This window comes from Cuculus canorus, chromosome 1 (genome assembly GCF_017976375.1).
Source record: "Cuculus canorus isolate bCucCan1 chromosome 1, bCucCan1.pri, whole genome shotgun sequence".
Taxonomy (NCBI): domain Eukaryota; kingdom Metazoa; phylum Chordata; class Aves; order Cuculiformes; family Cuculidae; genus Cuculus; species Cuculus canorus.
This window is the reverse complement of record NC_071401.1, coordinates 42,333,210-42,359,506: the sequence shown is the minus strand read 5'-3', so window position 1 is coordinate 42,359,506 and position 26,297 is coordinate 42,333,210. Positions and strand designations below refer to the sequence as shown.

Here is a 26,297-nt window from a genome sequence, read left to right as displayed (position 1 = left end):
AATTCTTCCTACTGTCCAGTCTAAATCTGCCCCTCTCCAGTTTATACTCATTCCCCCTTGTCCTATCCCCACAAGCCTTTATGAACAGCCCCTCTCCAGCTTTCCTAAAGGCCCCCTTCAGGTACTGGAAGGTCGCTTCCAGTAAGATCTCCTCTGAGCCTTCTCTTTGCACAGCTGATCATATTTCCTCGAGCTTGGTGTGTCAGCCAATTTTCCACCCACCTTATAGTTGATATCTCACTAATTTGTCTGTAAGAGTACTATAAGAGTACAAATTGGAAATACTTAAGTTTCCAATTAATATCTTGTTTACAATAGCTCACAATCCTTCCAGGTAATACAATTTATTAATTATTGTATGATAACAGACAAACAGGATACTCTGGGAAGTTAATCTAAGGATGGTGGATCATAGAAAATATCTATTACAAACTACAAAATTAGCATCTTAATATGGGAGCTGTTTCATATGAAACACAAGTTAATCATCATCTTCACATAAAAATACAAGTTAGATAAAACCCTAGACTTCAAGAAACCAAAGTTTATTCAGGAATATCTGTACAGATAGGTTTGTGAGCCCAAAGGTTTGTGTATATTTTTCCCACTGAACACCAGTTAGTCTAACAAAAGATATTACCTCTGTCTACACACTTGGCCTCCCTCACTCACAGAATGATAATTTTAATTCTGTCATGTGCCATTGTAAGTGTCTTTACCTCACTTTCTCAGAATTATTAAAAAAAAACAATAAAGAAACTGAAACTTACATGGAGCAGAGGAAGTATTGCTGTGTTTCAAACTGCTGTTTGGAAAATGAAGAAAAGTGTACCTAGGAATCATCAGCTTCATATAGCTCAGTATTTATTATATAGTAAATAATTATTGTTCACGGCCAGCTTGGAACAATGAATCAGTTGAAGAGACATTGTCAAGGAAAAAGGAGGTAAGAAAAAGGAGTTTCTTCTTACATGAGATCTGAGCTATATTTTCAGTACAGTCACTTAAGCAGTATCACCTATATTTATGTTATGTATAGAAAGGTAACATATGCAGTCGAAAGTGCTTTAAAATATTACAGGCCTTTTCTATAGTCTGAGTAGATGTGAAATAAATAAGTCGACTGTGTACTTTGAAGATAGGGCTTATAGTCATACAATTAAATAAGGCAAGTTATCTATTTCACCATTACATGCTACAGTACTCACACATCACAGTTCTATTTTCACTGATGTAATTGTACTAGAGCAAGTGTAACTAGCCCATTAAGTATGTGATAAGTGCTGATAATTACAATGTGTTTTATTGCTTCTTCAGAATACTTTTAATGCCTGTTTGGTAGAACAAATGACATCAAATGACAAATGATACAAAGAGAAAAGAAGGCCGATAAAAAATTAATTATTTTTCCACCTGACATGAATTTCCTTCATAGAAAGTAGGATATAATTTGATGCTTTAAATTTCTACAGGCCAGAATAGATGCAGGGGATGTGGCATGAAACACAGGGTCCAAGAAAAACAATATAAAAAATCTCAAACATGCATTAATTTGAACACTCTGAATAACACACCCTTTAACTGCCCAGATTATAAATGTGTACAATATGCCAGTGTTTATTTTTCTTTTAAAATTCAAATACATGTTAGTAAAATCATTGCATGCGTTATTTCCACACCTTTTATTCACGACAGATCTAAAAATGACTTTAGGAAGCATAAGATCATTTGACAGGTATAAACGAACAGTTTAAACAAAACAGTTGTTTGCTTTTAAGGTAAAGAGGGCATAATTACGGTGAAAATAACTTTCTTTAAAGAAGGGCTCATCAAATAATTATTTTGAATAATTTTGGAAAAATGCTAGGGTGGTGTTTTCTTCTGCAGTTTCTTGTACCATACAGGTGCCTCTTTATTTGTCTGTAAAATAAAGAATGTTTTAATTGTGAGGCAGTGAAAATCAGAAGAAATACATACAATCTACACCAAAATCTCTTTCCTTCCTATGTAGTTCATAGTGATAATTGAGTGCCTTGCTTTAACGCAAATAAATTAAAAACAAGACTATGCTTTCAAGGTTGTTATTACTACACATCTGTATTACAATCTCTTTATTTCTAAGTTTTAGAAAGCAGATTATATGGTAAAAAGTAAATTATTTGTTTTAAAATATCTATCACAATGAAAACACGCATCAACTGTGCCATAAATACGTTTAATTTGAAATAGTACCATTTGACTTTCCCAGCTGAGAAGAGGATGGCACTTAGAAAAGGTATCTCACGTGTGCCATGACTGACCAACACTTTATGCAAAAATACAGTTCTTAAAAAAATTATAATTAAGAATAAAAGAATTCAGCAGTTTTCTGACAATGTAAAATGTATTTTCATGGCAGAGAATTATCTGTGAGCAACTTTGCCTTGCCTTCGTAATCCTATGGGCTACTGCTGCACAACATTCTTGTGGCAAATTCAGTGGCTGGTCGTCTAGAGAAATAAAACTAAAGAAGGTGGAGGTGAAACGAGGTAAGGAATATTCTGCTTTAAGGGCTGGGTATAATCACTTGTGATAGTGAGTATTGTCTCTATTGGCTGTTGTCCCTACGCTTGTCCCTCTTTAGTTCCGTTTTCTGCCAGCTCTCTATTCTGTTCTTTTCTCCAAGACTTAATAACCATTCAATTTAAAAATCGACTGGCCTTGTGGTGGGGTTTCTCAATCATTTTCTCATTTTGAAGATTTCAGTTACAAAAATAAATCTGCTCTATTTGTGGAAACTTTTGAAATTCTAGAAATTGACCTAAATTGTCAGGATTTTCAAAGGACTACAAATTTCTTTCCTCATCTCAGAAGAAACTGCCATCTGCCCATTTTTGATTCCCTATCCCAAAGTCTGAAAAGACTAGAATTTTTCAAAAATAAATTGGTTGCAATTTCTAAATGTAAAAGCATTTTTTTCTATATTCCTACACCATTTCTAAATTCCTAAGTAAGACAGGACAAATTAAGCACTGACACTCAGGATCACCTACACAATGTAGTTGTTAACTCACATTTTGGCTCTGGTTTGGATCACCAAATAGCTTCATCAAACACAAAGTTTGGGCAGTATGATTTAGCACTACCAGACGGATTGTATATGCAACAACACTGGGTATGCCTGTGTTTAATCTCATATATCAAATCATGATATCAAATCAAATTTTGTACCTCTAGATTCCCCAACTGACATCACATCATGTCCAAGAGATGCAATAATTTCCTACATGTTGTATTATAAAAACAGTATCCAATGTGTTGCAATAGAAATCTCATTTTTTTTAAGACACTGATTTTAAAGTGTCCATCGGGGAAAAAAAAAAGAAGAAACATATATTAGTTGTATATTTGAACTAAAATAGCACATATGCTGTGCAGTGTGGATGCAAACAGTGTACCCCAGAGAAAGGGAGACTCAAGACATGTAAATAGGAGTCACGTTTTGTTTTGTGATTCAGCATTGTAACTCGGCTCTCTTAAATTTATCAGTTCACACACAGTCATAGTCAGAAACTCCTAAATCATTTTCATGAAGCTTTCAAATACTAGAGGCACTCAATCTGAAGCAGGCCACCTGAAGTATTTAAAGCCAAGCTTTTAGTTTCTAAAGGAATAAAACAGTTTTATCAACATATATACAGATATTCAACTCAAACATGATCAGGATAGATTCAAAATTTTATACATAGTCTGTGGATCTCTTCAGCTATTAAAATTTTGCTAACTACTCTGACTACTGTAATATTATAAGGGTCTTTTTGTTTTTTAAACCTAGTTTATAGTGAACTTAAGATATAGAAAATTCCAAATAGCTAAAGAGCATAATAAACTGTAACTTATCTCCTCAGCATTGACCATTCCCACAAAGAGTTGCACATGCTCAGCCAATTTAATTATACATCTCCTTGAAGCAGGAACCTATATTTTTCTTTTTAAAAAATCATCAAAAAAGTTTAGGGCACTTACTTTAATCATAGTACTTACAAATAATGTTGGCTTAGGTGTAAACACATTCTCTTCTTCATGTTCTGGAAGCAGTTTCATAGTAGAATTTGATTTGTCTTTTGCAGTCGCACTTTTCACATCAATATGAGACTGAGGTAAATTTTTTTCATAATGTTTACCATGTAGACTAATTAGAAGTTGTTTCATTGTGGCTAGTTCCTATAAAACCACAGAAGAACAACGCCAAGTTATTCAGTAAAATTGCATTTGAACCTATTAAATATTTATTTGTTAATAATAAATTTATATTCACCAAACTAAATGTGTAAGTGTATCAGTAAATCTAACAAGCATGAACATATACTTGCCATAATTAATAAGATTATTAACTGGACACTAGAAAAAGTAAGAAAATAAAAAAGGCATGTAGGATTTACACAACTCAAATTTTGTATTGCTTCAAGGCTTTAAAAGAGAATGTTTACTGGGTAATAAGGAACCCGCTATCTCTTTTAACCTAAGCTTCCATCTAATTTAAAAGAATTCTTTTGAATTTGCTTCGTCAGGCTGAGACGGTTTACAAATCTAATTCAAACGACTGTGACAAACTGTACTTTCAAGCCCTAGGTCTTGAACAGAAGTTCTATAAATACATTACCAGAAATATGTACGTGTCTTTATATCTAGGTTAGAAAAGAAAAATCAATGAGAAACCTTAAGAGGATCAGAGTGGAAAAGAAATTTTGTGAAAAATGTAAAGCCCCAGCATCAGAAAAGGAAAACAAGAGGATACAGAAATGCAGACTTTTTTTGATGTTCTAATAATCTGCTTTGTAAACAAACTGGATTAATTAGAAAAGTAAACTTTTCTTGCTACTTGGCTAAACAAAACAGATTGTTCAAAATGTACAGTAGACTGAAAAAGGAAAAAACCATAGTATTTTGTGACTTTAACTAGACATCATCTTCTGCCATCTTGCATTACCAAGTGCCTAACTTTCTCTCCCCCCACACGTAATGTCTGTACTTGCTACAAAATAAGTTACAGAATTTAAAGCATTATTTATTATTATTATTTACTATACTACTATTATTCAGAGCATTAATTACTGCAGAACTAGAGCAGCAAGGTCCGTCGAAAAGCCTTTCAAAGTAAATTTTAATACAATTTTACCTATTTTAACTAGTAATGTTTTTGTTTGCTTGCTTTTTACAAATGCTGTTGTCTTCATTAAGCAATACTTTTAATGTATTAGCATCCCATAGAACTAACATTCTATCTTATCTCTCACTGAGAATAGCATAACTGATATTTATAGCTGAATGACAAATGCTTGTTATATCTTACCTATTTCTTAATATTTGCCAGAAAATTACATTGATGCACATTCTATTTCCATTGCATTATTAACGTCGAGTTAAAAACCCTCCTCAGCTTTTGAAAACATTCCTGTCATACGCCTTCTCTCTGTGCCCTGCTGCCTTTAATACAAGACACAAACTCAAAAGAATCATGTTGTTGCCTTTAAATTGTCCCATACCGAGTTATATGAATGGATGTTACACCCCACAGACCAGCTTTATCGAGTGTACAAATTGTTCTTGTATCTCAAGACATTTAATATTAACTATTTGCATAATTCAGCCATGTGTGGTGGCATGTTGAAACAGCATGACTGCAGAGCAGCTGTTTGAAAGGACCGCATAGCTGATGCCAACATGTTTTTCAAAGTTGTAAACTCTGCAAAGATGTTGCCAAAGCGACACATAGACAGAATTTCTTGATGAAAATAACTCAAGCAAGTATACAGCAAATAAATACCCGATCACAGGAGATTAAGTTGGACATAAACAATGTTTTGATATTAACAAGTGCTGTTCCTATACTTAAACCGCGTTATTCTGTGGACCAAACAGTTGCACGGTTGAACAAGGCAAACCCCCTAACTGTCATGCAGATTTATTTCAGAAATACAGTTAAAACCTGTATGTATAGGGTCAGATTCTCTTGTGTTAACATCCACTCGACAGTCTAAGGTCTTCTCTGCTTCACAGAATCTGTCCTATACTTGACAGCCCTGTCTGTTTTCAGACTTGGAACAGGCTCTGAAGACTCAGTTCTCACATGAGCTTCCCTTGTGACATCAGAATTCTCTAATCTGAAGCCATGAGAAGGAATGACAGAGAGTGGGGATATCAAATTAGCCCAGAATGAATAAATTATTTCGGCATCACAGCCAGATTTATCTGAGAATTCAGCTAAAGTTGCTTTAATATTTGTTCTAAAAGCCTTCACATTCAGTGAGAAAGATCTTAACAAACTTGGCAAAATAGCACGGGAAACACTGAATCCAATAGAATCATTGGTATGTGTGCTGCTAAACAAGAAAAGAAAATTGGTCCAACACATTTGCAAGAGATTTGCTGTTTTCAACCAAGGAAATACTGAAAATAAAGTCCTGTCTAGAACTGCAATAATTTCACCCATCTCTTTGGACTTTTCTGTTTCCGAACACAATCTTAATTCTTAGCTTCACTTTTAAATTCTAAGCAAAAAGTCTCAAACACTACCTGCTACGATTAGTATATATGGAATAGTATTCTTCAGTCCTAAAACCTGACAAGTTAGTCCAGAAAGCTAGCAAGGAGAAAGCAGCTCTGGAGATCATGCTTAGCAGAAAAATGTCAACTTGTACCAGTGTGAATGGGACCCTGACAAAAAAGGGGTAAGTAAGTATAGGATTCAAAATGGATAGGAAGAATCTTTTGTGTAGAAGGATATGTATTAGCTTCAGGAAAAGCTCAGTAAATGAGACATGACTAGAAATGATTACAATTTTTATACATTTTTACTGTGTCAAGTCAAGGGCCCTATGTCCAAGGAGAGCTGTGCAAACTGTCTGCTTGCAATATTCACTGCACTGTAGAAACAGCTCTCCATGTCCCAGTTTCTCTGTGAAAGTATTCAGTCCTTGCCACGCTGGCTCCTGGACGTTTAAGCAAGTCATGCTATGCAAGCTCTGTGTCAGTCTGTTGAGGCTTCCAGGTCCGAGGGCTCTGGTTTTTGAGAACTAGACAACAATCCTCCTTTGGAGGACTGAGTTCTAACGCCTCTGAGCAGATTAATCCAGCTCCTCTCTTTACTGCTTTGGTCTCACTGTCCCAGACTCTGGGAACACAAGTACCCGCTCCCTGCTTACACAATATTCTGTGGGCATGTGGCAGTGCAGATACATGGAAAACAATGCTACTAGCAAGAAAAAGTGGGCTAAGATGAAACAAGGGGAAAAAAAAAGGTATAGAGCTGGCACAAATTCACTGTTTATGTACAATGAGTGTCACCCACAAAACCCAAGCATCAGTGCCCTACTCTATTTTTAAACATTCTGAAAGTCTGCCCACAGAAACCCGAGGAATTTTTGTTAAGGATGTTAAACTGCTCTGTCTACCAGCATAAATGCCAAAAAACAAAGTAATGAGCTGTGTGACACATTAAGTGGGATTTAACTGAAGCTTCTAACACCTACACTTGTGTCTACACTTAAGCATCTACACATGAGGTAGGAATCTAATTTTCCATTACAGACAGCATAGTTTGCTGTGTTGGCTGAATTGTATTGTAACACGACCAGCCATATTGACTAGGCTGCTGTTGACTATAAAGCAAAATACAATGCTTACCTCACTGCAGCTGTAGATACCTAAATTTAGTTGTCATAAGTTGCACCACTTTCTCACCTCACTGGCCTCATAATTTACTTTTCCCAACCTTCTACTTCACCTACTACAACTTTCATCCTGAACAGCTGACGTGCAGTCATAGTTCCCCTTGCACAAATATCTGAAGTATCAAATTGCGTGTTGAAAAGAATTGCATTTTTGGAACTAGCATTCACTCCATAGATCATCTACTTCTGTGTTTTCCTAAGCATACATAGGTCCCTACTTTAGAACAATCTAATATCCCATATTGCACTGACTTATGTGCATTAGTTCACATTAAATGAGGATTACTTGAACTATAAAAGAATCATTGAAACTTGCATACATAACCAGAAAGTAGCTGGAGTTCAGAAAGTTGATTAGAAAGAATGGACTGAGAACAACAGGAGCAGAAGGTGAGATAAGGTAACATGCATTGCATTGTAAATAGTATCAGAAGAACTGATTTGCTTATTTCCATTCATTTTTCGTACTGTGATGTCCAACAACCTTGGTTAAAAATAGCAACCACAATTTTGTGTGCCAGTACACAAAGAGGGAAGAAGATATTTCGGTACAGGCAAAGAACTTGGCACCAATTTTTTCCACAATGCTCATTAATTAAAATGTTTTCTGCTTGGGGATTTTTTAATGGTACCTTCTTAATTTATTAGACTGGATACTATCGGTGCTGTTGTCATGGAACTCTTACAGTCTGCAAAACTATATATCATAACAAAATCATCAAGTTTAAAACAGCGTTAAAAGAACCAAACCAAAGAAGGGTCAATTGTTTTTAAAAGGTAAAGAAGGCAAAATAGTTGGATGACTGCATTCATATTACTCATATTTGAAAAGGATCTGAGATTTTTATGATGATGTTAGATCTTGAAGGAAGTAAAATAAGTTATATTTTATTTAAAATTGGTTTTACCTGTTTATTATGGATAATTAAAATAGTACCTGGAAAAATGGAGACTGAAGATCAGATTGGGAATAAGAAAGATAAAATTAGATTCCTTCAACTAGCAATGCGACTAGAAGATAGAGACAAGCAAATACAAAAATAAGGCATGGATCAATAGAAAATCTAAATGTATTTCAAATTATAGATACTACAAAGGAATCCCTATTAACATTGTTTTTGTTGTCCTTGACACATGCTCAAACATACATGTACCATAAAAGCATCTAACATTTTCTAATTTCAGTACTATAAAAACTAGTATAATATGAAATATCACAACAAAATCATAACTCATGTTATCAAAACAAAATAAAAAAGAATTGCGTGGTATGACTGAGGCATAAAAATGAATGCTGTATTATTAAGTAAATAACTGATAAAGCATATGAAAAATATTGCCTAAATTAAGCACAATCAATATTTATCAAGAGAGCAATTCCATTTCTTTTCAGTGGATTGTCAACAAGTATAAAGACTATTCTTCTTGCTGTCTTTCATGTAAATATAATCAAAGCAAGAAAGAATCCTGTCTGTGCGCTAAAAATCCTGCAAAGGCACTTAACATAATACATGTTCGTCTATAATTATAATAAATATGTAAATTCATATAAGGAGTTAAAATAATGTATATATATACACATCATGCTCTGGAAGCAGATGCAAAATAACAGTCTCAAGAAAAAGAAACTGGCTTACAGGAATCTATTGCATAGATGTCAGTTCATATATCCTTATGGCAGCAATGTCTTGCACCTTCAAATAATCTCCATACAATGATCTCAATAAGAAACTTTACATAGATCAAACCAAACAGTTGTAAATGCTCAGTAGGAAGTGAGATCTACCTCTCTGGCCTCAAGATAATTCATTCTGATGGTAAACTATGGTTTTTCATATCACCAAAACCATCACAGAAGCCACCAATGGGTGTCACGTCCATCTGGGTCCTTCCTCATGCAGGAAAGCCCATTGATACTGCACTCCAATAAATATCCTCTAAAGCAAAAGTGACCCTGACAATACCACATACACTTAATTGAACCATGATGAAGAGTATTCTACTTCGAGCTTTAAGTGTAGAATTTATAATTGCAAATTTCACCTTGCATTAGAAAATTTATATTGTGGAAGCTAAACAAGAAATTTCTGTCCTAGAAAATATATCAGGTTCTGGAAGAACCACAGAATTTTGATGACTGACAAGTGTTCCCAGGGAAGAAAACAGCATAAATTCCCAGTAAAAGAATGGAAACACAGAAAAGGTGCTAAATACTATGATATTTTAAAAAGAAAACCAATTTAACTGGCAAAACCAGAATAATCAGCTGAAGGAAGGAACAGAGGTTTGCCTCCCTCGAAGATGCTGATCAAAACTTAGGGTCTTTCAGAATTAGTGAGTCAGGCACTAAGATGCTGATTTTAGATGTGCGTCCCCACTTCCAATCCGTATGTCTTTTGTAGTGTTAGAGTAAATCATGTATGTTTGGAACCTCCTTTGGAAAGCTTATATTCTTCACTTTAACAGCCATATGGTCCCCATGTGGTTAAATTATCACTGAAAATAAAAATATGTATTTAGTCTGAAGGAACTTGAAAGATTGCAGCATTGTCTTTAGGTTCAAGAACAGCGACGGTGGCAGAGAACTGGAACAGGCTGCCCAGAGGGATTGTGGAGTATCCTTCTCCGGAGAATCTCAAAACCTGCCTGGATGTGTTGCAGTGCAACCTGTTCTAGGTGAACTTGCTTTAGCAGGAAGGTTGGACTGGATGAGCTGCAGAGGTCCCCTGCCACCCCTGCCATTCTGTGACTGTACAGCCCCATCTTGCATAGAGGGGACTGGACAAAAAATTACTTCACAAGAGACTTAGTGCACTACACCTTGAGTCCAGAGACTCTGACCAAACAACAGGTCTGAGTTTAGCAGGCAGGGGACTATTCTGGCTATATTAACTTCTAAAATAACACCAACAATATCAACAATAGCTATAGTAGAACATGCAAGTGAGGGAAGACAGCTGAACTGGGATGAAAAACATGTTTGCGCTAAGTCAATGCAATCTGTCTTCACATGCATATATCCTCCCATTTAGGCAGCTATTGTGGTCTTTAAACAACAAGTCAGCACAGGGAAAAGCAGAGCGCAGAAAATGAGGTTATAGGTATGTTAAAAAATACTGATTTGAGACATGCTAAAATAGCATTTAAGAGCGCTATATCCATTTGACAGCGTTTTGTAAAGAGCTCAATTCAGATTTCCCAGTCTCTCAAGAATTCAAAGTTCCTTTCAATACATGAACGTTCTTGGGAGGATTCAGAGAAGAAAAACCCAAGCGATCTCAGTCTGGGAAAGGGGAGGGCAGAGTCGTTCAGAAGGAACAATCTTCACTGTTGTCTCGGGGTGTTAAGTAGAGTCAAGCTTGATCGGCACATAAGGTGTTGGCAGAGAAAATACTGAGGATATTGTCCTTTATGAAGCCTGTGCATTTTCTTCCTTGGATCCCTCTTAGACCCCTATTGTGATTTTTCATGAACATAAAGGTATGTTAAAAATAAAGTTGTATAATTTAACTCCCGATACCAAGATGGAGAGGGATCTTCGTGAGAACTCTGCAGTTCAGCTTTGGGACACGTGATCAGATTCTTGCTTGCACTTTCTCACACTGACCTTTAGATATCTTCAGTAATATTTAAACTTGGACAAAGTAGCTTGCCTGATTCCTCCTCTGTTGGTGAGGAATTCACAGGTTACAATTAATTTTGCTGATTTTAGATGAGGATATGGTAAATCACACCATAGTAGTGCCCGTTTTTCTTTTCTGACTACAAATCCCTAGATGATTTTCAGATGCAGACATCTACACCACAGATTTTCAGAATTAGGCAAGATCCATCTCTGCTACTTTGTCACTCAACTTTACAAAAGACTTCTCAGATCATCTTTACACAGGTACCACTCTTTATTAAACATTTGAGCTCATAGTTAAAATGTAGGCAAACAAATGGAGCCTTCTGTACAGATTGTTGGCATAGAACATCAAATCACTGACATGTCTTAGAGTATAACAGACCAGAGGACTAAAATAAAACCTGGTTCCAACTTTCAAAATATGCAATGACTTGCACACAGCACTTTGAAGAAAAGGTTTGGGTACAGTACTGTGGAGTGCCCTTAAAAAAAGGAGACCTACATGCGTCACTAGCAAGGAATGAGACTCTCAAGCAAAAGTAGTAGCTAGAATGCCTCCTCTTTAGAAGTACTGACAATTCACATGTAGAATTATTTTAGAACTGTTCTTCGCAGGTTTTATTTCTGCCAAACAGGTAGAGGCACACTGCAGAAGGGCTACAGCCTATAACCTGGAATGAATAACTACAGAAGTGCCATTTTGACATTACAGCAGAATGAAGCAAATGGTAAGTCACTCTATTCTACTATTTATGACTGCAGATGGATACGATGCAGTGACACAAATCATGCAAATTCAGCTTCAGCGCTAGAATACTCTGGGCTTGTGCCTGTCAGGAGTAGAACCTACATGCATAAAAGAGCTAAAAGAAGATTTTAATAACCACATATGCAATTAAGGAAACATCACAACTCATAGTTTGATCCCTCCTGTAAGACAGAGTGTAATTGACATAGTTGCATCCTCGGTTGCAGCTGTACTGGAAATAAGATAAGTCAGCAAGAATTCTGGTGCGAGATTTGCACATATGGTCATCTAAGGCACATGGATACACATTGTAAATCTGGAAACCGGAATACAGTATGAAATGCCCTAATCAAACAAATGAACCTGATAACTGGGTGGTGGAAAGATGCCAGACCATATGCAGGATGTTGATAGCTTCTCTGCGCTACACTTAATTCAGAAGCTTTCTATAACCCAGTGCATATAAAAAGCTAAAATGAGCCAACAGGTCTGTGACTTTATGGATATACAAATTACTTCCAGTTTTATGAGGTAAATGCATTGGAACTGTGGCAACAATAAAATGACCCGGTCATTGCAGTGAACAGCCTGTTTTTTTTAGATACATAAAAATCTCTTTGTATTTCATCTTAAATTTGTCCTTAACAGTTAAATCTTTAACTTCTTAAGAAAAATAGGAAATAATTTGTCTCATAATTCAGAACTTCCACACCAAATTCTGAAAGGTTTCTTTTTACTTTTTATATTGAAGATCCGAAATTTATTTGCAATTATAACTACAACTAAATCCCCAAATATTATTTTAATCTGAGTCATTGCGACACTCATTTACTTGAATTCAATAAAAAGTAGGCTTTCTTGAGTAAGTTCTACTTAAAGGAAACAGATGTTAAAAATGTCAAAACAGCCTTATTTGCATAAATTATAATGTAGAAGTTCCTGTATTTTCTGAGAGGGTAACATTTGAGTTTGAATATCCCTGTCTAAATTAACTTTCCACTTGGTAATACTCAAGTGCTACAATAAAGTGAACAAAACTAAAATTTCTACACAGCTGGATAAGGAGCATAATGTGATGGGAATATTCATAGCCAATACAGGAAAAATGAATGCAACAGAACATCAGTTAAATGTTCAGAAAAACTGAACAATCTCTGATTCCACTCCACAATGCATAAATAAGTTGCATTTTGCCTACAAAACCTATTTTTGAGAGCAAAAAATGTATTTATATTTGACATATTAACTGGCAGTACTAAACTCTGTGCTGTTATTATCGTTTCTAAGATTCTAAAAAAAACTGCTGAGTAGAAATAACCATTCAGTACACAATTGTTTAATGCATGTTACATCCCACTGCAAATGCAAAGATAACTCTTTAAAGAATATATATGAAAGCTAGTAAGACATTCTGAATAATACAGCTCCGAGAAAATAATAAATGTACGCAGCTGTTAAGTCCTTTCTCTTCCTAAATTCAGCACTATTCGGAATTCAAGTCTTTAAGCTTGAAAGCAGTAAAATAGAAAAAAAAAAAAAAAAAGAGAAATACTGCTTAGGAGCATAGTTTTCCTTGTAAAAAATAAGCCAGAATCTTCTCTACACTCATTTAGCAATGTAAATGTCACTTTGTTTCTCCAAGCTTTAAGCTGAGAATAGCTCCAGGGCTTACTTGTGATGCAGAAATGTCCCTGTAATCTACTTAGAAAACCTTCAGAACATTAATAGAAACTAGAATCTTGGAACATAAACGTAGCAAAAGAAAAATGATAATTACTCTGTGGCTTAACATTTAAAAAGAGATCTAAGCATTGTACGTCGGCATTTTTTTTTTCTATAAAACAAGTTGCAGCACATAGATGAGCAGGAAGTCGATCACTTTAGAAACAAATAGTTTTGACATTATCATGTACAATCTTTTACACAGAAAAGAGAGGAAAGAGGCAGAGCTAGAGGTTGTTTGAAAGCACCTGTTACCAATCACGTCCTTTCAGTTGTGTCTTCCCAACCCCTCCCTGCAGATGCCCCTTCCTTTCCCTCTCCCCCAACAAAGCAGTTTTCTCCTTTTATCCACTAAGCTTCCATCCCTGATTAAACACGTACTGCCCTCCCCCTTATGACTCCAAAGCTTTTTATGAGCCTCTGAACTTCTCTCTACCTCTGTTTTTTGCAGATGGCAGCTGTTGCTACTCACCAGGTTCCTAAATTCAACACATTGGCTTTCTGTCCTAGGTTATTTCCAGTCAATCTTCTTCGGCATAACTTAATCACAGCCAAGGGTAATATTAGCCATACTTTAAAGTATGACTAATGATGAAATGCTGAAAACTCACTGGGATTCATCAAGGTCATTGCTGAGAAACCCCTGCCTCCCAAGGGGGCTACAAAAGTAAGAAAGATTAACAGGAGAATTATAAGAGTGACTAGTCGAAGTACGGTAAAGCACAGATACTTCAGGAGACCTTGCTTTACTTGAAAAAAAGGAGAAGAATAATAAAAGCATCCGTCTTTTCTTTCACTTCTGTGGGCCAGACAATGGGATAACTACTGAAAATTGACAGTGGTTTCTGCAGGACACTGACATGAGATGAATCTGTGCAAGCACAGCGCTTGGTTCTTGGGCACTGAAAAAATCAACATTTTGGAACAATGTCACAGAATTGTAAATGTTTCTAATAACTCATGTGGAGGTGTTTATAGTCTAACTTTTATCAAGATTTATATAAATACTTGGGACCCTTAGCCTGATCACTTATAGAGCTCTCTGAAAAACTCTTAAAACTATCAACAAACTATGCAAATCCTAACAGGACTAATCAGTAGCTGTTCCTCCTTGACCATGTGGACTCCCTTCGATTTTACACACACTTGGAAAATACATTTGGTAACCATTTATTAAAAAAAAATAACACAAAAAAAGGAAGTCAGCTTTTCTACATTTTAGAGATCATGAAGTAGCTATTCTCTGTTCTCAATTTCACCTTTCTCTGTCATTTGTTCCATCTTTTTCTCTATTCTTGTTTTAACTACACAACACTGCCTTATTTTTATCTCTTTTCTCGCACCTCATCAGACACTCTGCTTGGACAAAATAAGCCATGCTTTTAATCTCATTCACATAAGAACTCCAGATTGCTGTGATTTTTTTTCTCAGTTTTTCAGAAAGTATTACATTAAAAAAATACATATCCATTCGACTGTTCAAAAAAAAAATTATATTTCATTTTTAAGAGACTCACAGGACTTTGGAAAATGGCCTTTTTTGATTAAAAATGAATGCAAATGTAAATGCTCAGAACAATAAAAGTCAAAATGTAATTTGTTTGTGAAACTACTTCCAAATTACAATCAGTTCATATATAAGAAGATGACTTAGACAAAGGAGTTAATTTGTGTCTAGATAGTAAGAATAAATACTACAGAAATCTTGTTTTCAAGCTTTTGAACTTAAACACATAAGGAAAGAAGAATGGCTAAGATTAAGTTCCTGCATTGGGACACATGAACTCTTAACCTCTACCACAAACTCTGGGAGTTTTGAGAAACCACCATTTCTTTCATTGTGGTTGTTGCTTCCGCAAAACAAAAGTAGTGATACTTTCCTGCTTTAAGTTGTCAGGATAATATTTGTGAGGTGTTCAGTTACTGTGGTGAAGGCCAGATAAATATTCAGTTACTAAACAGGATTATTTTGACATATTGTTAAGATACCGTGAAAACCTGGAAAGGGGGGAGAGATAAGTGGTAGTAAAAAAAAAATCAGGTTTACTCATAACTGATGAGTTACACATCGGATTTGGAAAGCTTCTGACCTGTCAGTTGCAAAATGAGTTCAACGTAACAGTAACAATCAGCATTTCAATGTTAACCTGGTAGACTATCCTCAGTAAGAAGAGCTCAATAAGAGTATTTTTATACTTTTAATATGTTTCAAAAAGAAGAGGAGCTTGCATTGGCTAACCTAAATAAATTATAACCTGGGCTAGTTGACGATTTGTACCAATTCAGGTATAAACATTTCGACAGGTTTAGCACTAAATTCGAGTGACAAAACAATTTACTGACATAGGCCAACCAGATTTAAGTAAACAAATAGCAATCAAACCCGATGTGTTTCTATCCATTTAACTGATTGATATCAAGTAGGTTTATTTAAACTACCACTACTCTATGTTTTCTACTTTATCTCATAGCAGAGAGCCAGAGTCTGGTTTCTGGTTGCTAACTTCATTTGAAGAGCTTTGGTATGGCAACACATGAATGTGTCAATATGGCCGGTGACTTGTTCAGCAAGTTTGCATTCTATCACTTGTATGCACAGCTGCTAATGTGCCGCAAGTGCACAGATGTGTAAAGGAGATAAAATATCAGCAGATTTTCATATCTTCTTAACCAGTCCATAATATTTATGTTCGGATAACTAATTGTGTGTGGATAAACAATTGCGTTCTAGGAAATTAATGAGTATTATAAACAGCATTCATTTGCATCATTTATGTCATAAATGTTACCTTTTTATTTCTTACTACAATAATTTCACAATATTGTTTTTGTTTTATAGATTAAAAATTACTGCACTGACGGACTGCATTGCACACAAGTGATTTCAAGCATTTTTTTTTAAAAAAGATGTACGGCAAATTAACTCCCTTATATTCATATAAACTGAAACTGATCTGAACGCTTAGAGGATTACCTATTTAAAGCCTTCTATTGGTATCTCTTACATCAGTCTCATTTTTGTTTCTTTTCATTCCTCCTACAATACTTCTATTTAAAACTTAAAAAGAACCTCTCTATTTGTTATACTTGCTGGGGCTTTTTCTCCCCCAAAAACCCCAATCATTTACGAACTCCACATGAAAAATATAAACAATATTTTGTTAATTTTCAAGACTTTAGAAGTTAGTTTCTACATTCCGTGCTTCGAATCGGAAAAGCTACAATAAACAGATTTATTTGTGCACATTATTGCTTTGCTTTAGTATGATACATCTGCATCTTAGCTATCTGAAGAAATACTACAATGCCATACATCAAAGCATAGCAAATTTATAACCTCTTAAATGTAACCTCAGAAAATTATTACTAAAACTTCTTGCCAAACATCTGAGTGCTTCCAAGTTTTCATCTCAAGTTTGCAAGCCAATGGATAGTCTAAAATTGCACTTCTGATGTTCCAAAATACTAACAACTGCATCAAGCATGAAAGGCAATGGAAGTGCCAAGATCACAGACCTCACGGTAAATATTTCTTTGAGTCAAAGGCTAACTGTTGGAAGAGGAGGAAAAAAAGAACCAGATAAAAGGAATCGTGGATAAAGAGCTTCAGCTAAAAAGATTTAGTGGATTCCTCCCACTTAAATTTAGCACTTAACAGAGAATTGCACTTCGGTGCCTGTAAGTTATGGATTCCCGTTATTTGCACAAAAGGATAATGTTTGGATGCAGAGAAAGGATGGCACAGAAGCCTGGTGTGCTATACTCTAGTTTTGGATACAAAATGCTGTATTTTCCATAGGTAAGACTGAAATACAAATAGTTTTACTTGCCGTTTTCCTCACTGGACCCTTTCTGAAAGTGATTCAAACCGCTAAGCTAACAGACAACAATTTACTTTTGTGGTTTTCTTTTTTTTTGCTCACGTTAGGTTTCTCTTTAATGATCTGAATGGTCCTAGTGCAGCATTAAAAATGTGCCAGAGCTGGTGCAAGAGGAGAAAGAAGGAGAATCAGGAGCAAAGAGGTAAGGCAGTGTTATAGGTATTGGGTCAAATCAGGCATAATCTATCATTTCATCTTGATTTATGCTTTGAAGGAACACCCTTCTCACTCATGCTCCCTTGCCTATAGAAAGACACCCGGACAACAAGTACCCAAATCTGGGGAAAGTGCTGAAGCTAGCCTGGGAAGAATCAAGGCTACAAGTCTTTTTTTATGTATGTGTGGTTTGGTTATCTACAGTGAGAAGGTCAAAAGTGTAAAGTTCAGCTGATTAAAAAGAGAACACAGACCATGAACAATAATGCAAAAAAATTTTGGATTTGAAATACCCTTTTTTTAAAAACCGAACACTTTACTAGAAGGTTACTAACAGCAAACATTGCTCCTCCAAACAATGTTTTATGCTCTTCTGATGGATCTAGAAAAACAATTAAACCCACTATTGATTATCTTGACAAACGATAAACTTTCTTAATCTAAATCAACTGAAAAATTTGGCTGGACTAACTGTACTTGCTATCATGCATTGAAGAGTTCACAAATGGCATCACAACACTGTGTATCCCAGTTCCTTCCGACAGCACAATGGGGCAGCAGCACTGTGGATGATTTATTATGGTCCTCTAAGAACTCCTGGATACTGATCACTCAGTGCCATTGAACCCCCTCTCAAATAGTGAAGTTTGCATTAATCCATATGAAGAAAACAAGAAATTTTATTGTGCCAGCTGATTCTCAATGAAATAACTGAGAAGCTAGATGAAAAAAGTTTTCCACACTCACTTACTAACTCATCCACGAAAAAGAAAGGAAATAGTAGGCCAAGAAACAACTAAGAATTAGGGCCAACAATATAGCCCGAAAAAAAAGCTTCTTCTCTTTCATGGATGGATCCAATCTTTTGCAACAGTGTACAGTCAAATGACCAATTTTCACTTTAATTTGCCACAGCAAAATAAAATAATCATCATTATCAAATTAGCTGTCTATATAATTTGAAATAATTTTACTACATGGATATCCAGTGTCATTTTTTTCCTTTAATAAAAGCTCACTTAAAAGCGCTATATAAATTCTTCTAAGATTCGGAGTTTAACATTTTTTTTCTTTCAAAATTAAAATATGTGAAAAAAGAAGCAAGATTAAGCATGCAAGAAATAAGACTAAGAATGTAAATTCTTTATTTTAAAAGCATATAAAATATTACAATTACCTCCAAAGTAAACATTATGAATCCAGCTGATATCACAAGGAGATAAAAAACTCCAACCCTCAAACTCTAAAAAGAGTTAATGCAGTCTGAGACCACACAGGCTGGAATACCTTAAGTCAAAACTGTATACTTATTGAAACATGTCCCTGTAGACAGCATCAACATTGTTTTGGCATTTTGCTTGTACTTTTCACATAAAATGAAGTTTAGGTATGTTAACTATGAATATCTTGGGTTTATCTATTCAAGAATTCTAATGCTTTTACTTGCAAACATGAGGGCAACAAGGTAATTCCAAACAAGACATGACAGTTTAGTATGTGCAATGACTAAACGAGACTGATAGTAATCATATTACACGACTGCATGTACAGAACACGTAAACCCATAATTTATATTTTTTCAAATTGCATGAATCTGTATTTACAGACTGCACATTGCTTTTATTTAAAAACACACACCTTGACTAAATGGAGTTAAGTCTTTACTAACCCAAGATTAGAAAATGTGGATTGTTCTTTTCTATTAGCATGGATAACTATTACTGTGAAATTGTGATGTGACTGTATATTTAACTTTTTATTAAGATGGCAAAAAAAACCTAGTTGTAGATTAACTCACTGTAAAATAATTGTCATATCCTGTACAAAGATTGCTATATATGAGATAATTGCCTTTTAGAGGAATTCATAACTTCAAAACTACTCAAAGACGTCAGGATTAAAAGTGAAAAATAAAAGGCTGCAGTAGCAACAAACAGAAATGATATAAGTTTAACATATAAACAAATACAAAAAAGCTACTTGTTACTTTCACACACTTTCCTAAAACAACATTAGCTCATTTTTGTATTTCTTAGGGTTTTTCTGAGTTCTGTACTGGCATTTCGTAATTTTCTTCCCCCCAATCATGCATTCTAATGTTTCTTTTTCAGTATTTACATCCTTTCCTGCCTAGGCGATTTGAAAAAACATTATCACTGTCGGATAAAACAACATGACTGATATGGCCTATTTTTAACAGGTATAAAAAGAAACATGACAAAATAGTAACAATTTTGGAAATAGTTGCTCAATTTCTTAACATCCAGGGTATGAGGAACATTCAAGACGAAGTCTGCTTCAGACTCAAGTATTTGCTTCCTTTTTTTTGTAAAGGCTGCCTCACTTAGCCTGGCTTGCATAGTTTGCAAATTTTAAGTGACGAAGTGAATCGAAGAAGCAAACCTCTGGGGATGTAAACAATGTCGCATAGTTTTAAGGCAGAAATTTTATATTTTCCTACAAAAATTTAAATTTTACCTTTATTTAATATCACTTCCCACTGATTTTAGTTAGCTGCAATGCACATCGGTTGATACAACACTACTAAAACCAGGCACCCAAGGCATAACCACTTTGAGAGCAGAACTACTTGGTAGCAGCACTACTCATGAGAGGAGGAGTAGGAACAGGAAATTTTGAAAGACATTAATTTGAAATTAGCTTGCCAAGGGCCTATCATTTTGGAAATCCAGAAAATTCACTGCATGTTTGTACAATTAAGTCATGTTGCCTCAGCGTATTTTTCATATCGCTAATATAATGATAGGATAATAGATTAACATAATGATAAGGCTTATAAACTACCTAGAAATACTTTAAATATTTTCTGTTATATTAACAGAGACCAGTGGGCTCCATATAAACAAAGAAATTCACTAGCACCTGAAAGAAGAATAAACCCCCAATATAAAACAAACTGAACATTTGCCTTCATCTCAGGCTTGAATTTGAAATTTAAATATAGGATGTAGATACAGAAACCAGAAATAAGAGCTATTGAATGATCACTTCTGATGCACCTCCAGATTATCCCGCCAGGTCAATGACACCTGCAGTTTTGGGAAGCATGTTCAATTACTCTCTTCTGTGATTAGACTATTTTCATCTCTAAGCATGGAACTTCACAAGTGCTACAATCAGTTTCAGGGGTTAAATGCAGACACTGTGTTAGGAGGAAATTGCATCAGGGAAACATGCATAGAAAGAATTCAGCATAGAAAGAATTCAGCATAGAAAGTTAACAACTTAAGAACTTGTTGTCTTTTTACTTTTAAGGTGACTTTCATATTTGGGATCTGCACCAAGGAAGCAGAATTAGTACAATTTTCATTAAAGTCGGGTCCTACTTAGACTCAGCTGTCAGTAAAATAATTTTCATTTGGTTTGGACAAATTCATGACCAATTCATGGGCTTTGGTTTATTGATCTAAGAAGGGTATTTGGAGGAACAGCAGGGAAAGGAAATGGAGGAGAAGAGCTTTGGAGGTGGAGTCAGAGAGGTGCATGGATAGTCAGTTTCCTATGAAAATAACGGTATTAGGATGAGTGATAATGCACTCTCAGGGCATTTAGGGCATTTGTACATTCCTTGAAAGCAACCTCCCCATCTTCTCTCTTCCAAGTCAGAGAATTGAAAGGGTATTTTCAGAGAACTACCGATAAAATGACTCTATGATGATCTTTCTGAACAGGTAACTGGCTATTTAGGTCCTATTGCCGTTCAGCAACTCTGGGAGATCATTTAAAACCTGCTCATGGTCAGCTTTTGGTTTTATATCTTCAGTATTCTGTAACTTTCCATATTAAAATCCACCCTTTTTCAGATCATTTGTGTATGGGACTCCTTTGGTAAACTTAATTTAATTCTGTTCTTTGTTTCAGACCTCTAATCTGCAGACAGATTTTCTCTCATACTTCATGACATGTTAAGTCCCTTAAGATTGTTTAGAGAGAAGCCTTGACGGAAGCCTTTCAGGATTTCCCATATAGAGCATTTGTATCTAAATGGCAAGATTTTGCATACTTTTAGATCTAACAGTGTATTCCAGCAGCACTCTTGACTCCTTGGCTTAGATGAAACTCAGGTAAGTGCATAAACAAGTACCTTGACTCTTGTCTGGATGAAGCCTGTGAGACTATCATCCTGTTTCCCCTCCCTACATCCTTTTCTGGAGTTGGAGAGACACTCAGATGTGTGTACTGGAAATGAACTGCGCAATACATTTGAGACTTTTGGTCTTAATGACCTGGAAACAGGGGGAGATCTTGAGGCAAAGTGTGGCACATGGAGGCCTGCAGATTACATGTGTATAGATTTCATGACCTTTAGCTGAATATTCGTTAAATGCCTGAAAATGCTAAACACTTTGCAAGGTGCGTCTGTTGTACACATAAGAAAAGAAAGCAAGGTGACCCTGCTTTAGCGGGGGGATTGGACTGGATGATCTCCAGGGGTCCCTTCCAATCCCGATCACTCTGTGATTCTGTGAAACGGAGCCATCAGAGAGAATTTAGCAACTGAGAGATACGATCACCTGTGTTTCTGAAAATGACAAAGACAAAAAACCTCAATAAATCAAACCAAAGTAAACCCATTTTTCCACATGGTTTAAGGCTGAGAAGAGAAAAAAAATGCACTTATGGCAGTAATGCTAAAAAAAGAAGATTACCTCACGGTGATTTAGAAGTCTCTCCAAATCTGCTGCCATTTGATTCTTGACACGCAGCAAAGCTGTCTTTTCTTTATTTAAAAGACTGGTAGAAAGAGGATAGGAAATGCAGTAATAGCAACAGATAATCTCTTTTAATCTTGTATTCTGGCTGAAACATGCATTTTCTATACCTAAATACTGGCAACAATGAAAATCTGCTCAAGTAATTGTATCAAATGATCCTTCTCTATGATCAAGCAGTGGAATTTTTATAAGTGTGTCTGAATGTACCGATACATACAAAATCTTATTTTAGTCTAACAGAAACACTATTCAAAAATCTTTAAAAAAATTGGGTTTTGATTCTCTGAGGGGTAATTCTAATTATTAGAATCTTCTACTATTACCTCTTGGTTTCTTCTGAACATAATGAGCTAATTTTATAAGCAAAATAAGGCTCCTTATATCTACACTTCTAGATCAAAGTGTGGATTTCATTGTTGTATGCCTCACTAGGAGCAGCACACACTATTCTCTCAGTATCATCTCTTTTTACCTACAATAGTTAGAACTTTGAAAATAACAACTACAAGGAAGAACAACATCCAGCCTTCCCTTTTGTCTGTGTGGCTTCTGCAGAAATTGTAACTGTATTCTTGCCATTTTTAATTTTATATTCCAGAATAATGCATGGGATCAAGTTTGTCCTGTGAACCAAGTATGAAAACTGTTCTAGCGTGAAGGCATGCTTTTATAGCAAAATCTCAAGTTTAACTTCAACTGTCCTTGTTTTCTTAGTTACAGAATACGAACACTTTAAATGCTTAGCATACACATTCTGATTCTGGACAGCAATTCTAATATAATTGACCATATTTTCATATTTAGCCCCAACATCAGTTTCCAACAATAAACTTCAGACTAATGTATGCATAATGCCAGTATATAATCTAGTTTGTTAAAACAGCCTGAGAGATTTTCTTGGAAGACCAATGTTATATATGCCATTACCATGACTTAACTAAATAGGTTATACTATAACATAAACCATAACATAAATCAACAACTATGCAAATTGCAATTCTGCCTATGAAGTGCAAATATGTAATACTGAATACAGGTCAGGAGTTCAAAAGGATATGTATTAAAAATTTATAAGTAGAATGGAACAATTACATGTGCTGCAAACACAAATTATTTCATATTCTCAGTATTTAATCGAGAAATGATCAAAAAAGTAAATCAAACTTTCCTTTAACTGCCTGTGTATTATCCGCTTGTTTCAAATAAGTAACATCATCCTTTGCCCCAGAGATTTTCTGGCAGCTCCTTGCAAGCTCTGTACTGTAAATTATGACTGGCAATTCCTTCTAGGCATTCATTAATTCTCAAAAAAAAATGTATGCTTTGGCCAAATTGCTTGTCTGAATTATTTCAAGGAAAGTAGTAATGTTTATGAAAAAACTACAAAGATATTAAAATACTTTCAAGAGTTTTATTTTCTGTGACATTTTTAATCATGATGAAATTGCTGTACTATTTTTTTTCCTGAGTTCACGTGTTGTAACTTACTGATATGTCAGTTTTTCTTGGATTTCTGCACTTCCTAACAGCATAAACCAATCCTTTTAGAGAATGTCTTACAAACTTATTAGGGAAGCAATAATAAAAGTTCCTTTATGCCTTAAATAGTGTGCTGAATAAGCATAAGCATCAGTGTTTATTATTAAACCAGTTCATGTTCAAGGTTCAGTTTCACCTCCAGTACAGTTAAACTAGTCATAACTTCTGTAACAACATGATATGACTGATCCATGTGAAACAGTTCTAATTTTCTGTTTTTATGGTCAAATATAGGAATTAGACTACTACATCCTTTAGTAGTCTAATTAGTAGACAACACTTGATGTGTTGTCTGTCATGCACATGAATATAGAATTACCAAAGCACATGCAGAGTTCCGATTTGGTAGTTTTGCAATAGTCATGCTTTTTAATCATTGCAGACAGAAGGAAATAATTCATATACTTCTGAAAGAATACAACAAAAGAGGCAGATGTACATTTTAGAGAGTGAGAAAGCAGTTATCAGACACAATGGTAATAAATTCACACCTGTAACTATGAAGTAAAGCAGAAATACCTTCAAAAGCTTCCAGAAGACTGGCCATTTCAGGCTCTGGTATGAAAATGTTCTGGATAGGCATCTTGGATATCAGCACTCAATAGGGATCTAATTTTAAGCCACCCTACACTTTCATCAAACAGTAGTTTAACCTAATCCACTTTTAATTGGCAGAGTTACAAATCAGAGAGCAGATTCACAGTTTGTTTCAGCTGACTTAAGTGAAAACTGTTGCTCAAAGATCATCCTTCCCTACCTACATACTAGTAACCAGCCTTTTGTGTGGGTACTAGAAAATTTGTGACTGCATAAGTAGATCAATTCACTGGTCTGGATGGAACCTGGAGTCCTTTTAAAGGTTATTTTTCACATGGATCACCAACACAATTTGATTTACCATGTACAGTGGAAACTCACAGCTGAAGGAAAAAATGAGACTGCTCCATTGGTGATGGTGTGCCGTAACTGTCTTGCTATGATTCTGAAACAACAATCTCTGAGTCTAGTCAAACCAGCTCATCACATCTGAGCTCAAGAGTTATAACTTTCATCTGAAAAGACAGGATCTTCTTGACCATCTTCAACTAACCATATTTTTAAGTCTTCATGATACAATGATGTATTAAAGTACCAGAGTACTAAACATTAAAACAAATTTTCCAATGACTTGTTCACTTGAGAGAAAAAGACTTTGTTGAAATGATCTAATATCCCTGCAGTTATTTAAGAGCACAAATGGCCTTTCTCACAGAGTAAGGCAAGTGTAGACCATTCTGTGCCCCACAGTCCTAGTCAGGGATTGTTCCATCTTGAAAGTGGAGAGGTGCCCTTTGTGATACATCATATAACAGTGGCCCCAAAAGTTGTGGCAGGAGCATTGCAGCTCCTGTTTTTACTGTTTGCCTGGGTTTCCAGAAGAAACCAAAACACCTGGGAGGAGATTCAGTTTCATTACATCATGCTTTCAAAATGTAAACAGGTATGAATCCAGGTACTAGGAATGCAAGACTCACCATGGAAGACACTTATACATACACATTGCTCATAGCAACCACTGACTTGTTTTGTTTTGCTTTACTCAGGATCTAAAGCCAACGTAGCTTGGATATCATAAGTTTGACATTTTTAGGTGACTTGCTTTTTGTGGAGAACAGAGACTAACACCTCCCTGTCTCAGACTTTTAAAGTGTTTTGAATTTGGGCAGTTAAGCCATCTTTTAAATCTCTGGTATAAATATACTAGCTACTGCCCCGTTCAGAGGCTTCTATTATTAGATATTCTGGATAGCATGCTTATGCTGGACACCCTAAATAAACACGGTTTTATATATTACTTGGGTTTATTATTCAATCTGAAAAAAAAATAGGTTTCTTTTTCAGGGAAATGTATACCCCCAAATGCCCAAATGTATACCCCAAAGAAATAAGGATTGTGCCTTTCTGTTAATTTCACATCACAGTGTGATGAAGCTGAAAACTAAAATCTAACCCTGTGTTATTTCTTTTCATTTTGTGTTCATATACAAATATTACCATCAAAAAAATCAAACAGAAATACGATACGTGAAGGTTTTTTATACATTAAACTGAACGCATAATATAAGCATATAGTGCAGCTATCCCTTCTCTGCAAGTTACAGAGAAATAGCTCAGAGCAGACAGCTAATTTTTAAA

At 35.3% G+C, this 26,297-nt stretch overlaps 1 protein-coding gene across 5 annotated transcripts in view; it reads right to left on the bottom strand.

Moving 5' to 3' along the window:
* Positions 1–373: 373 nt before the first annotated feature.
* The window catches only part of PIBF1 (progesterone immunomodulatory binding factor 1), a 115,581-nt gene continuing 89,657 nt past the window's right edge, over positions 374–26,297 (bottom strand). Inside the window, exons 16-18 of one of the 5 annotated variants that reach the window (XM_054056941.1) lie at positions 22,518–22,602; positions 4,024–4,203; positions 380–1,920 (exon numbers count right to left, since the gene is read on the bottom strand). In XM_054056941.1, the coding sequence (XP_053912916.1) occupies positions 1,864–1,920; positions 4,024–4,203; positions 22,518–22,602 (322 nt within the window). In that variant the 3' untranslated portion in view covers positions 380–1,863. Of the gene's footprint in view, positions 1,921–4,023; positions 4,204–19,094; positions 22,391–22,517; positions 22,603–26,297 lie in introns of those variants that run through there. The other 4 variants (XM_054056940.1, XM_054056942.1, XM_054056943.1 and 1 more) reach the window with 4 other exon arrangements.